Source organism: Aptenodytes patagonicus, chromosome 3 (genome assembly GCF_965638725.1).
Source record: "Aptenodytes patagonicus chromosome 3, bAptPat1.pri.cur, whole genome shotgun sequence".
NCBI lineage: Eukaryota > Metazoa > Chordata > Aves > Sphenisciformes > Spheniscidae > Aptenodytes > Aptenodytes patagonicus.
In genome coordinates this window covers 64,019,657-64,032,774 of record NC_134951.1, presented here as the reverse complement: position 1 = coordinate 64,032,774, position 13,118 = coordinate 64,019,657, and the positions used below count along the sequence as shown (strand labels likewise).

Here is a 13,118-nt window from a genome sequence, read left to right as displayed (position 1 = left end):
CAGCTCTGAGGCAGCTCAGTCACCTTGTGTCCTTGCCTGATGCTATCACCCGCTGTGATTTTTATAATGATAGCTTGTAATTAAAAAAATAAATCATTTTTGTGTATGAAAAGTTAAACCAAGCACAGAATCGTGTTGTGATTCCGTGAAATGGACAATGTACAAAGCAAACGCTGAACACATTCCTTATTTTTCTTATCACTGTGCTGCATTTGCAACACCGCAGTCTCGCAAGCCACCTCTAAGGGAGCAGCAATTCACGTGTGCCACGCAGCACCCACAGTCCAGCCAACTTATTCGGGTCTGAAACTGCAGCAACTTTTCTGTCACTGACTGATTTCTTCGCGATACCTTAAAACAAACTCCAGCCTGACTAAGGAACGCTGTTTGTTAACACTACATGAGGTACGGAAGCACACTGAACGCTAACAAGGGCGGGCGGGCGGGCGGGCGGGGCGGCCGCCGGTGCCTGGGACCCGTCCCGGGTCGAGCCGCCGGTGCCCGGGGCCCGTCCCGGGTCGAGCCGCCGGCGGCCGGTGCAGCGCAGGGCGGCGGGCACACGCCGCGGGCACCGGCTCCCGGAAACCTCTCGGTCCCGTCGCGCTGGTGAGCGGCTGCCGCCGCCGGCTCCCGCCGCCCTCGCCCGCGGGGTACCCGGGCGCCCGAGCCGGGAGGAGGGGCACGGCCCGGCGGAGGGCGGCGGCGGCGGCCCCGCGGGGCCGCAGGAAGCGCTGCCGTCACCCGGCCCTGCCCGCTGCGCTGCCGACGGGAGGCTGGGCCGCGCCGGGCCGCGGCCGGGCCGCCCCGCTCCGCCTCGCCGTCCCCAGAAGGGATGCGGCGGCGCACGCCATGAGCTGGCGGTCCGGCTCCCGCGGCGTGGTCCTCACAGCCTACCACCCCAGCGGCGGCGGCGGCGACGGCCCCGGCGGGTGAGTGGCGGCGCGAGGGCGCGGGGAGGCCGGGCCGGCGGCGGCGGCGGGCGCTGCCCGGCCCGGCCCGGCCCGGCCCGGCGCGGGAGGCAGGTGCGCTCGGGGGCCGCGGGGTTGCGGGCCGTGCCGCGGCGGAGGAGCGGAGCCGGCTCAGCGGGAAGCTGTTGCGCGGGGAGAAGGTGCCTCCGGTCGCCGGGGCTGGTAGGGTTCCCCCGTCTCTGCACTTTGTCCCGCATCTTCCCAAACGGTTTTTCCTTTCTTTTTTTCACCCCTTTCTCTAATATCCCCTGCACGTCGTGGAAACACCAGGCATTTTGCTGGACTGCTGAGAGTCGAGTGCAAACAGCAGGCGCCGGCTGTTGTCAAGGTGTTTGTAGCCGAAAACAGTTCCGTGGCCACCCGAGTGCGTCGTCGGTGTTAAAACCAAGCTGTTTCTGGCCGGTGCGTTCCTAGACTTGGAGCGTGGAGGGTTTGTAGGGTGCAGTGGTGGGTGCTGCCCCGTGGCTCCCGGGGGAGCTGGACCCCAGAGTCTTTGGGATCAGGCTGTTTGCGGGATGCGGTGCATAGATTTTCATATAACCATTTTGCGCTTCACTGCTTTGTTCTTTGCATTATTTTTATTCTTTTTTTAATGCGATAAACAGGAGGAAGGTGCAGATAACGACAAGATAAACTTTTTAAAGCATTTGTCATTTTGCTTAAAAGGTGAAACTGATAATGGGCAAAGAAGCCAGCTTCACTTCTGTGAAGGCTGAGGACCTCCTAGTGCCTCACAGCATATGTTAAATACAGGCAGAAGCACTGCTGGCTTTTCCATAGCGACAACCAGAGAGACTGCTGTGTGGAAAGGAGAGTTTTGTCTTTATGGCCCATTCAGTCTTGTCTCTTCCTTGCTGAAACTGTCAACAAAGGTCCCATTGATAAAGATGGGACTTCTATTAGTGCTGAGAAGCCAGCTGAAACTGGGAAGGTATTGAAACTGGCACACTGCTTCCATGCGTGCATAGGAAGAGCGTGTCTGATCAAAGAGATTATAGTCTGATTAAAAGAAGATAAAAGGAAGTACAGTGTGTCACCCTGGACAAAAGATAACTGGTGCACCATGATATGTCACACCAAGAGTCCGTGGCAAAGGCAAGAATTGAGCTGAGAAATACAGCCTACCCTGTGTTTGAACCACAAAGCCATGCCTCTCTTTTTACTGAGGTACTTCCTTCTCCCTAAGTAATGTTATTTATCAACCCCGCTTTAAGTCCTGCTGTCATCTTAGCTACATTTATAAGGGCACTGCAGATCTAGTTGTTTACTTTTGAATGCAAAATATGTGCATTTCTGCAAGAAAATCACAAAATCCACCACCTTCTCTATTATTGTTTGTGGTGTTTTTACTTCTCATACCCCTCCTCAAATTTGCCATGCAGGAGGGACAGGATAAAAAACACTTTCCCTGCTCCTTGGCATAACTTCTGGATAAGGATCTGTGTATCTGTAAACTATCAAGATTGGTTCCCTCCTTTAACATGGGGCTGCCTGGATACATGGCTCTAAGCTGCAGTTACTCTTAGCCCCCAGAGGCTCCAGATGCATGAGCACAGTCCTGAGGGCCCTTCGGTGTCCTAGAAACTTGTCTCCCATGCTAACAGTGCAGCGATCTCATCAAGTTCTCTGCAGCTGCTTCTGGGGACAGCCTCCTGGGTAAACAGACATTGCCATGCAAGTAACCGTGATCCTTCACAAATTGTTCTGATGTGGGATTAAGGGAGTGTGTGGGGAAATAAATGTGAAAAGCAGTATCATTTCCTTAATTATAGCAAATAAGTATGTACGTTAAAGCTGCGCAGAACAAGGGATTCCCACAGTTAGTTTGCCTGAGTTCCACTGCTGGCAGTGTTACGGCTTTCCAAGCCATGCATGTTTGCCATTTAGCTCGTTAAACTAAGATCCTAAAGGACACCTCTCTTCCTCTCTGCTGTGCCAACTCTAAATTTGGACCTCAGTCCCGTCTCTCTCATTTTCATTAACCAGGATCTCAGCTCCATGGTCCTGGTTCATCGTCTCCCTCCTGCCCTGGACTCCCAGTGTCTTCCCACTTCTGAAGTGAGAGAGGCTGGAAATACTATTTTCATGAGGCATGGAGGGAGGAGAATGACCAGTTGTGGGTTTTTTGTCTTTTTAAAAACAAACTAACAAACAAAACTTTTCTGAAACATTGTAACATTTATGTGGGATTTTTTCCCATTTTTCTAAGTACTTTTCTTCTTCATCAACATTCCCAAGATGTGCAGAGCTGCATGATAATAATAGAGCAAACGCCCAAACCCATATAATTCTGAAATATTTTGTGGAAATAAGTTCTTCCATTATGCTCTGCACAGTGTGTAAATGTACCAGTTCTGCTGTCCAGATTCTGCATTTTATTACTGGTGTGAAATTGGAACTTACTTTGCTTTTTTAAAAATAACAAAATAAGAACAATTTTCAGTATCTAGGTTAGCCTCTCTCTGCTAATTTGAAAACTCCGTAATTTTTAACAGGGATCAGAATATTAGGAAGCCAATGTAATACAGTGCCAGCTGTAATGAAGCAGCCCTTTTGGAAAGATTAATAGAGAAACTATGTTGAATTATTTTTTTCACAGGCATTCAAAATAGTGCGTGTTAGAGATTGCTTTGTCTCTGGAGGCTTGGGGAAGTGTGGCACTGGTACATCCTGGAAAAAGCGATACATTGGTTGTGCTCCAGACAAAGTGGCATCCTAGGAAAGGGCTGTACTTCCTAACCATTTATTTTTTCCTTCAGGCATATGAGAAGTCTTGCTTCATAAGACTTAAGAATTTTACTGATCTAATAGATTGTTGAGCTACTTTTCTGTTCTTTTTTGCCCCTTTAAAGGCACAATGAGCCTGTGAAATATTTCCTTTCGGAAAGGCTTACCTTACCGTTGGTTCACTAGGCTAAAATCTAGAACAGCCTCAGTGCGATTACTTCCAAGTTTGACAATTTAGGAATATTGGCTTGACAGTGGTTATGCACAAAATAGCATCAGAGCTGTCTTCTTTGCCATAGAGAAGTTTATTTTACATTTTACTTTAAAGTAATGGTTAAAGGAATATCTTCTTGTAGTGTAGATATTGATTGTGGGTGACTTCTGTGGTATACCTAAGTATTTATCTAAGAACTTCCTTAGAGAAATCACAAAGGCAGATTACCCAGTATCAAATTAAATTTTAATAGCTCTCTTTTCCATATTGCTTCATTTTTCTCACTTCCCAGTTTTAACCTATTAGGTCTGCTAATGCTTTATTGGCTGTCATGCTACTTGCATTTTGGTGTCATCTTTTCTTTACGATGTCCATGCACAAGCTTTTAAATAATTTCTTCTTGTTTTTCCCATGGAACCATTTGTTGTTACATGGACTGTGGAAAGTAAGAGTGAATCAGATAGATAGGTAGCGCTCAGTCCAAGACCCTGTTTCAGTGATGACCCTTTTTCAGTGACTGCTTGTAGGCATGTCACCCTCATGCCTGTGAAATGTGAAATCCACACCCTTAAGCATAGACTTCCAGTGCCATTTAGGTTCCTTGCTGGGGAATTTTACCCCATCTACTGTGGCAGAAAGGACTGCAGGTCCTGTGTCATATTTGCCATCCATATGTAGGCGTTTCAGATAACAACAGTCTTCTCATATGGCTGCGTGGGCTTACCCTCAGGCAATCAAATGCCATCCAGAGAGTCCTCTACAGGACCGTTTCTGTCCTGTAGAGTGAGTGAATGTGTGTGTGTATGTGTGTGTATATATATATGTATGTATGTAGATGTATGTGTGTGTGTATGTATATGTATGTAAAAATATTTTAAAAATGTGATTATAAGGCTAAGACCAAGTCTGGAATACTCAGTGGATGGGGAATAGGATATAGCAAAACTACAAGTGAATGCATGCAGAGTGCGTGCAGAACTAACTGCATGCATACCAATGCATGAGGCAAATAAACTTCTTCTACAGAGCATTTTCAAGAGCCAAGCCTAAAATGAAAACTGAATAATAGATAAATGATTTTAAATGTGGTGGCCACTGGAGGTTGACTTTGCTTTTCTCTCCATACCTTTGTCTTATCTGGGAGGCTGCCGTTCTGTATTGTCTCCTGTGCTGCACCAGCTTGTCATGTGAGTCAGCCTCCCAGCTTCCAGTGAGTCACTGTGCCTGCTCACCAGCAGCTGGCACTTGCGCTTTTGCTGCCACTTGATCTGCACTTCTCTAGCTTATATTGGAAGACCAGTTTGACTTTTGAAGCTTTGCAAGCCAGTGCCTGTTTAGCAACATAGGCTCCCAAAGGGCCTGTGAATCTTTGTATTGCTAATGACTTCAGAAGGACTGCAGCATTTCACAGAGACTAGGACACAGCATTTGCCGTATTTAAATCTTGTGTTTGGTTTGCTGGTAGTCACTTGCAAAATGAGAACTATCAATCAGTTGAGTTTCCCTGAGATGGAACTAAACCGCAGACCAGTCCTGGAAAGAGTGCTGTGACTCTTGGCTGCTGTAAGAGGGAAGATTGCTGCCGCCTCAGGTCTCCTCTTTCGTGTGACAGCTGCTAGCCAGGGCCTGCGGTCCCTGAGGCTCACCGTCCTGCTTCATTACTGAATCCACATGACTTTGGGAGATGCCAGCTGAAGCTTGGATCTGTGTGGCAGTGAAACCAGGGGGTCTCAGTTGGGTTTTGCTGTAGAGAAGTGCCCTTTTTGGTGGGTTACTGTGTAAGTCTGCATAAAACAAAATATTTATTTTTATATGTCTTTGTAAGTATGGGCTTTACTAACTTAGTAGTGGTAGCATCTGTGTTCACTGTGAGGATGGGTGACAAATGAGGAGCATAAAATACTTGGTGTTTTCTACAGACAGCAGTGGTCTAAATCACTCACTCACTGCTTGATCTCCCTGAGGGAGAAACCAGATAGATGTCCTTTGAGCTTGGAAAAATGACAAAGACTTCTGCTATGAATTGCCCACAATGTATGATTTTTTCAAACGTTGACCATAATAGACATTACAAATCACACATACAAGAGGAGTTTATTCTTTCCTTACCAGAATAATCTGCCTCATTCATTGTTCAAATATTTGCTCAGTTTAATTTGAAGACTTAATAGTTTGCATCTTAAGCCAAGAAGAAATCTAGTAGTAAGCATGAATTCATGCCTTTTTTTCAAGGGCAGTTTCCATCTCCATTCTTTCAGAGAGAAAAGCTCTCATTCCTTTCCCCCTCTTTTCCCATCAGTGACTCACTCTTGGAATTGAAATCCAGTAAAATCCAGTATGAAGGACTAAAGCACTGTTAGGGGCACATGTAATGCTCAGTGTACAAGCAACAAACTCACAAGCTAATTACTCACAACTGACTTAAGTTGGTGGAGCCTTTTGCAATTTCATTTGCAATCTGCTAGTACAGCACAGATTTCAGGTTCTCCATATCATCACAGCATTTGTTGTTCCTGTAACCTGTCTTTCGTGATGCCAGTATGGATGGCTCAGCACAGTACCTTCCATGTGTTGCTTTGCTTCTGCGAAGCAAAGATCTATCACACCATGACTGACTACAAAATCATAGCAATATTTTTATCTGCTAAGTTTACAGGCTCTACATGAGCACAACCTTTATCTAAATGCATTAGAAAAATCTTTCCTGCCTTGGATTTGCCTACTAATTTGAACAGTGTTTATTGTCTAATGCCTACCAACATCTTCAGATAGAGTTGACAGGCAACAATATATTAAGTTGCTTTATTTAGCATTGCTTTTGTGTCTTTTGTACTCATGCATGTATAAATATGTAGTATACTGCAGACCCTTAATGTGTTGCTTAGTTACTGGTGTATTAATCCCAGTAACATGATCTACTGACAGCAAGATGCGGTATCCCAACATTTCCTGCTTCCTTGATTCTGGATTCCTGCTTCATGGGGTTCCCCCTTCCCCCAGTTTGCACCTTATTTCTTCTTTGATTTTATCTTGCTCCTGCCTTTGGTTCTTGCTATGTCTTTCCAATCGATTAAAAAGCTCTCCTACTGCCTGTTACCTATTGTCAAGTTGCTGCTCAATTTTATCTTGGTAGACGGAGCAAGTAATTCTCTTTGAGTCTCTTTGTTTCTTCAGTCTGAGAATTCTTTTTGTGACACTTTTCTTCAGCATTTTCAGCATCCTTCTTTACACTTGCCCTGCTACTTTTCTTCTCCTTCACGCCCCCAGACTGAATTATATGCAGTACTTCAGTGTCAGTCTCTTGAGTGTCACCTACACAGGTAAAATCACTTCCTTGCTGCTAATTACCATCTCAGCCAATTGTATATACTGCAGTCATGCTGTCTTGTTTTTCTAAGCATCCTGGTGGAACTCACTTCGAGTTGCATGTCCTTTCTGAGCCCTAGATCTGTTCAAGCTCTTCTTTTTCAGTGCAGTCCTCATTGTGTAGGCATGGTCACTGTTTCTTGCACTTAGACATCCATTTAGCATCTGTCAGTATGGTAAAACAACATTATTTCAACAAGCCTATTTCACTATGTGACCTAGATTATTCAATGTCGTGGATGTAGATTTGATTTAACGCCCTTCGCTATCTGTGAAAACAGTCTATTCAATTATACTCTGGGTCAGGCCCTTAAATAGATATAAAATGAGAATAACTGTGCTGAATCGGTGGAGCTACATAGCAGAAAAGAGGAAAATTGGGGCCCTCAGTATATAGGCTTTCTTTTTTATTTTAATGATATATAGAGAATGAGATGTCATGCTTGTCTAGCTATATAGCTATATCTAGCTATAAGGAATGTGAAGCATAAAGGCCTTTTGAACATTTTAATTAAGGGTTTTCCCTTTTTTTCTTGAGTGTGTACAAATCTAGATGATACAGAACATAATACAATGTATTACTAGATGTGCTGTTATAATCATGTAGACTTTATGCAAAATTAGAATGTAACTGAACTTGCGATGAGCAAAGTGCCAGAGGAGCCATGTAAATCTGAACAACATTTGCTCTAAGTGTGGTATCAAATGAATATTTTTTTATTGTTTCTCTAAGTTCTTTTTCTTTGAAGAGCAGAATTGTTGAACTTGCTTTCGAATAAGACTAATGGCATTTTCAGTCTGCTGATACTTGCACTCGATTAAAAAGTGTTATCATCTATTGTTATTGCCAATATTTTACTCGTTTCATAACTGTTACTAGAGAGGCTGGAGCTGAAACCTGTAAGGTTTTAAAAGGCTGCTCATATGTGGTTTGGTAACATCTGCCATGTCAGCACCCTTGTCTATAGTTAATGCTTTTTTACTAGAGTTACTGAGTACGCACCTTCATTTTTTTCTTCTGTGAATCAGAATTCTATGGCTGAACGGAGGCCGTAATTACAGTAAGTGATACAGCAAGGTCCTGCTGTGGGTGGTGTTGCAGATTCCTGTTACGCATGGGTCACTGATTGCCACTCCAGACTCCCTGGTAAATCAACTTGGCCAGGGGAAGAAAAACTCCACACTCATAAGTTTTGAGTATTTCCAGCATGACAGTGGACTGTTTTGTGAGGGCTGCTGGTTTTGCAATGAACTTGCCTCTGCCTTGGAGTCTTGATCTCAAAATAATCATGTTCAGGCTGGGAATTTAAATATTAATAGCCAAATAAATAGGAAAAAAGAAGTAGGGTTTTTGTTTTTTTAAATTATATGGATGTGTACAAAATAAATAGACTTAATTTATTTCATAAGTGCAGTTGTAGCCATCGTTTTCTGAGGTGTATTTTTGGTGATACCCCAAGCAGCATATGGGATGAGCACCTAAGCAATTTACCCCTGTGCGCTCCCGAAAAAGCTGAAACTATGAACTTATTCTTTGGTCATTGTTTTGTGCCAACTCTCTTGTATTACAGCAGAATAAAAATGGTGCACAGAAACTGTTACTTACCTGGTCATACCTTTCTGTGAGGATAAGCTGCTCAATATTCCCCCTTGTTCTGTGACTGTTCCCTGCCCTTCCTGCTGCAGCATCCCAGTCCTGTTAGCCTAGAAATGCTTTAATAAGAATTTCAGAGATTTTATCTGTCATCTTTCTACAACATCCTTCTTTCCTAGGGAGGCTTCTTAGGCCAAAAGTTGGCAATAAAAATGTGTTAGAATGTTTACTTTGCAGGGTCCCCGGTATTGTTGGATGACTTAAAATGGTTTGGGGTCAAGTATTTGAGGAGGAGCAAATGTGAGTGTTTTTAGCATGCTTAGAAATATGGTCGAAGGTACACCACACATGAGAAAGCAACAAGGTAAGAATAATGCTGTCTTCAGCAAATAAATTAATATCTTATCATGCATACTCAGTGACAAACTGCCGCAGAACAGTTGGCATGTTTTGCTTGATTTAGCATCAGTACAAATCTTCAATTTACTGCTCCTCAGACTACCTCTTCTTCCTGTCCACCAGTCCCTAAACCACCCAGACAGTTTTTACTCTGGCTTAGGGAAGTCAGATATTTTGACTTCCCTTCCCTATTTGAAAACCAGGAAAATACTTAAGAGGATGTGTGAGAATCGTTTGGTCGATATTTAGTGATATGCACTTAGTAAAGTATATTGTTTATTTTTTATTATTTTTAATCAGTTTATTGTTTTTAGCTGATTTCTATGTAATTGTCAGAACAATAGTTGGCGGGACTCAAGGCCACTGATGAAATACTGTCTCTGTCAGGAATTCTCTGCCTTTAATAAAATACAACAGCAAGGTCCAGGAGTATACTATATCCAGAGGTAACAGGGAGCTTTGCCCCTGGTTTGAGAGAGTGCAAGGTTAGATTTTAACTGTACAAATAAAGCAGAAAGTTCTTGTAGGCTTGTAGTGGCCGAAGAAGTCATATCGTAATCGTATAGTGTAGCTGTGGTTATGAGTCTATGATCCCAGATACAAAGCAAGAGGTGTGGAGCATTAACCAGGAGCCTCAGCTACTGATCAGCAAGGAGTCCCTGGTGAGTGCTGTCATACACCCAGCCATGACTCACTGGCCAGTCACAGCGGGAGACCAGAGCTGGGGTTACCACGGGCCAGTGGAAGATGCTTTCTCTCTTGGCAGTTGCTCAGAGGATGATAGATCTAACAGCTCCGTAGTGTAGCTTCTGGAGCCTCAGCACGTGATTCCCTTTGCCACGACCAGATAAGAGAACACTGGTAATGGTGTTATCACTGTGGGAATAGTTATCCCCATCATTATAACCCATTTAAAGAGTGGGCTTTCGTGTCCTACTAAACTCATTCTGATGGCTTGGGTGTGTCATCTCCTGAGAAGCCTGTATTTCAGGTAGACTTGAGGAATATCTTCTTGTTCTGTTGAAAGTATTATCTCAGGAGAGAGATGCCACGCTATTTCCTGAAACTTTTTCCTTTCATCTCAGAGTGCCTCCTAAGGCTTGTCCTGAACCAGCAGAAGTTTTGGTGTGCAGTGACAGTGGGTGCAGGTCATGGCCATATTAGGCTGAGATAAGCGGAGGCTGAAAAGAGTCGGGACATCACTGAAAGTAGAGTTTCCTTCCGTCTCTCATCTACACCTTCCTAATGTTTTTCTTGCCCTGGCATTGGCATTTCTGAGCTGACTGAAGTAGGTTGCACTGGATCAAAAAAAAATCCAACTGAAAGCCGTATTTTTTTGCAAGTGTTGTTTTCAGACAGATTGGTTTCTTAATCTAGCTCAGCAGGTGACTGCATCAATGATGGTGCTGGCACAAGGGAAGTGATGGAAACCCACAGGAAAGGGGGATTTGACAGAACCCTCTGACAGTAGCCTACATCTGTGCCAGCTTAATGTGACCATTATGGGGCTGCGATTTGACAAGATAACTCATTTTTATGAGTCCTAGTACTGGCTATGGCCACATCCTGTGTGAGGCTCATCCGATGTATTTTAACTCCATTGGTTCAGATTTATTAAAAAGATATTTGATAGCTTAACTTTGTACTGACAGGTTTTTAGTCAGTTCAGGTAAGGCTTGTCTTTTAGCAGCCGCTCTAAAGCTAGTGTAAGCTTCATCTCCGGCTCATTTAGTCCTGACTGATACCATTCAGTGATTCAGTCGTGTGCATGTCCTCCACCTGCAAAAGGCAGGCTGCGATGTGAAAAGAGATCCTTGGGATCCAGGTGCGTTGCAGGGAACACCTGCACTCCTCTTAACGGAGCTGCGGATAACCTGCCTTCCCCTCGTTGTCTGCGTGTGGCATCGTGCAGGCTGCCTCACCAAAGGAAACAAAAGCCCAGCTTGGATTCCCACGCACTCTAATGAGGTAAATTAAAGTGCAGTTTCTAAATTATGGTTGGTCATCAGTTGATAAGCTCTTGAAAGCTTGCTGATTTGTGCCTTGTTTAAACACACCTTTCTTTGCTCTCAACTTTGCACCAGAGAGATCGCTTTGGTTTCATAGTGCTCAAGATAGTACATCAAAACAGTACCAGGAATGAGAAGTATAATCAGAATAGCTCATATGATTTCCTATAGGAAACACCACCTAACTTTTTATCGCAGTAATCTTTTCTGGTTTAAGGGTAAAAAAGACTAAGACATGAAATATCTAAGACATTATACAAATATAAGTCATTGAAAATGTTATGTACTAATTAAAATGTCCAAGCATCTGTCCACTGTCCCAAATTCTGCCTGCCTTCTCCTTTCAGAGAAGGATATTTACACTGTGATACTTGTTCTCCTTTGAGGTGAAAGCTAAGAAAAGACTGTACTTGTTAGAACTTCTTACTGCGGATGGTACATACAAGAACAAACTAAAACATGATCTTTTTTTCTCCTAGTAAGTAGGAGCTGCTTGTGAAAGTTTATGGGAAACTTTATGAGCTTCACGCTGTGAAAGCTGGGATTTGGCACTTTGTACTTCAAATCAGAAAACAGCTTATGAAGATGTATGTTATTAAAATCTGCGTGATGTGCCACAGCGTTTCAGGTTTTGGGCCTTGCCTGAGCTTTTGAAGTGATTGTTGAAGAAAGTTTCATCATCCCGTATTAGGGAGCATAAGGGAGACATTCGCTTACATGTTTTTGCTCACTGTTCATTTGCTGAATTATTTGATATAGATTTCACTAAACACGGACCTCAATATAGGTTGTTATAATTTCTCTTAATTTTAAATATATGTATATATTTAATCTCTGACATTCAGATTAGGCATAAATTCATTTTTTGTTGTATATTTTTGAAGAAGTTGCTAACTGAGATCCAGTCAGTTAGCAGATGGCAGTTAGCTGGGGTGAAAAATGCATCTGGAGCCAGACCGTCGGTCAGTACGTCTGCACAGGGCCATGCCAGAGGGAAGCAGGGCACGGGACGGGATGAGATGACAAAGCATTTAGCGTAAGCAGCCTTATATGACAATCTTTTCAGACCTTTCAAATTGTGTATTATAATCTAAGCTTGTATGTAAAATTTTGTAGGAGCCTGGAGCCAGGCTCTTGGCTGTCTTTTAGCAACGGGGTGTTCCCTCCTCTGTGAATGCCAGGATTCCTCCTCGGAAACAGATTACTGGGCTGTGCTGAGTGGTAGCTTTCTTGGGGCACATCTCCACTGCAGTGTTCTCAGACCTTAGCCCAGCACCAGCATGACCCCGTCGGATAGCTGTGTAGCTGTATTCATGTGGGTTTGAGCCTGGGCTGAGAAACCTTTCCTTCAACCTGGCTTGGTCTTTTGGTTCTGTTTCTTTTTTTTCCCCGTGTGTGGTATGGTGTTGACACAGGTGCACAACCTCTGATTCTGGACAAGGTTAGTGCCTTTTATACCATGCTCTGTTATGTTAGTCTCCTGGAGGTTTTTGAACCCCTATTTCTTTCTCAGCCTCCAAGTCTTCTCACATGGGTATTTTTGTATAAAAATGTGATTCAACTTTGATCCAAAGGGGCTTCAATTGGATATAGGATATTTCTCCAAGTAGGTTATCTTGCACGAATCACTAATTGGGGATGCTGTTCTTACCACGTAGAAGAATCAAGGTCACATCTGCATATGCTGTTGTGTTTTTTTTTTTCTCTTCATTTTATTTGCAACCTTCCTTATAGGTAAGGCTGTAGATAATCTTAGTGCCTGTACATGCAAACATTTTTTACGTGGGTGTATTGGTAAATACCTTTATTTATTTTTACAATGTATACTGACTTGTGTAATT

The 13,118-nt window shown here is 43.6% G+C and overlaps 1 protein-coding gene across 2 annotated transcripts in view; it reads left to right on the top strand.

The window, feature by feature from the left end:
• Positions 1–356: 356 nt before the first annotated feature.
• Positions 357–13,118, top strand: part of ARHGAP18 (Rho GTPase activating protein 18) — a 68,128-nt gene continuing 55,366 nt past the window's right edge. Inside the window, exon 1 of one of the 2 annotated variants that reach the window (XM_076333579.1) lies at positions 357–405. In XM_076333579.1, the coding sequence (XP_076189694.1) occupies positions 401–405 (5 nt within the window). In that variant the 5' untranslated portion in view covers positions 357–400. Of the gene's footprint in view, positions 406–797; positions 930–13,118 lie in introns of those variants that run through there. The other variant, XM_076333578.1, reaches the window with a different exon arrangement.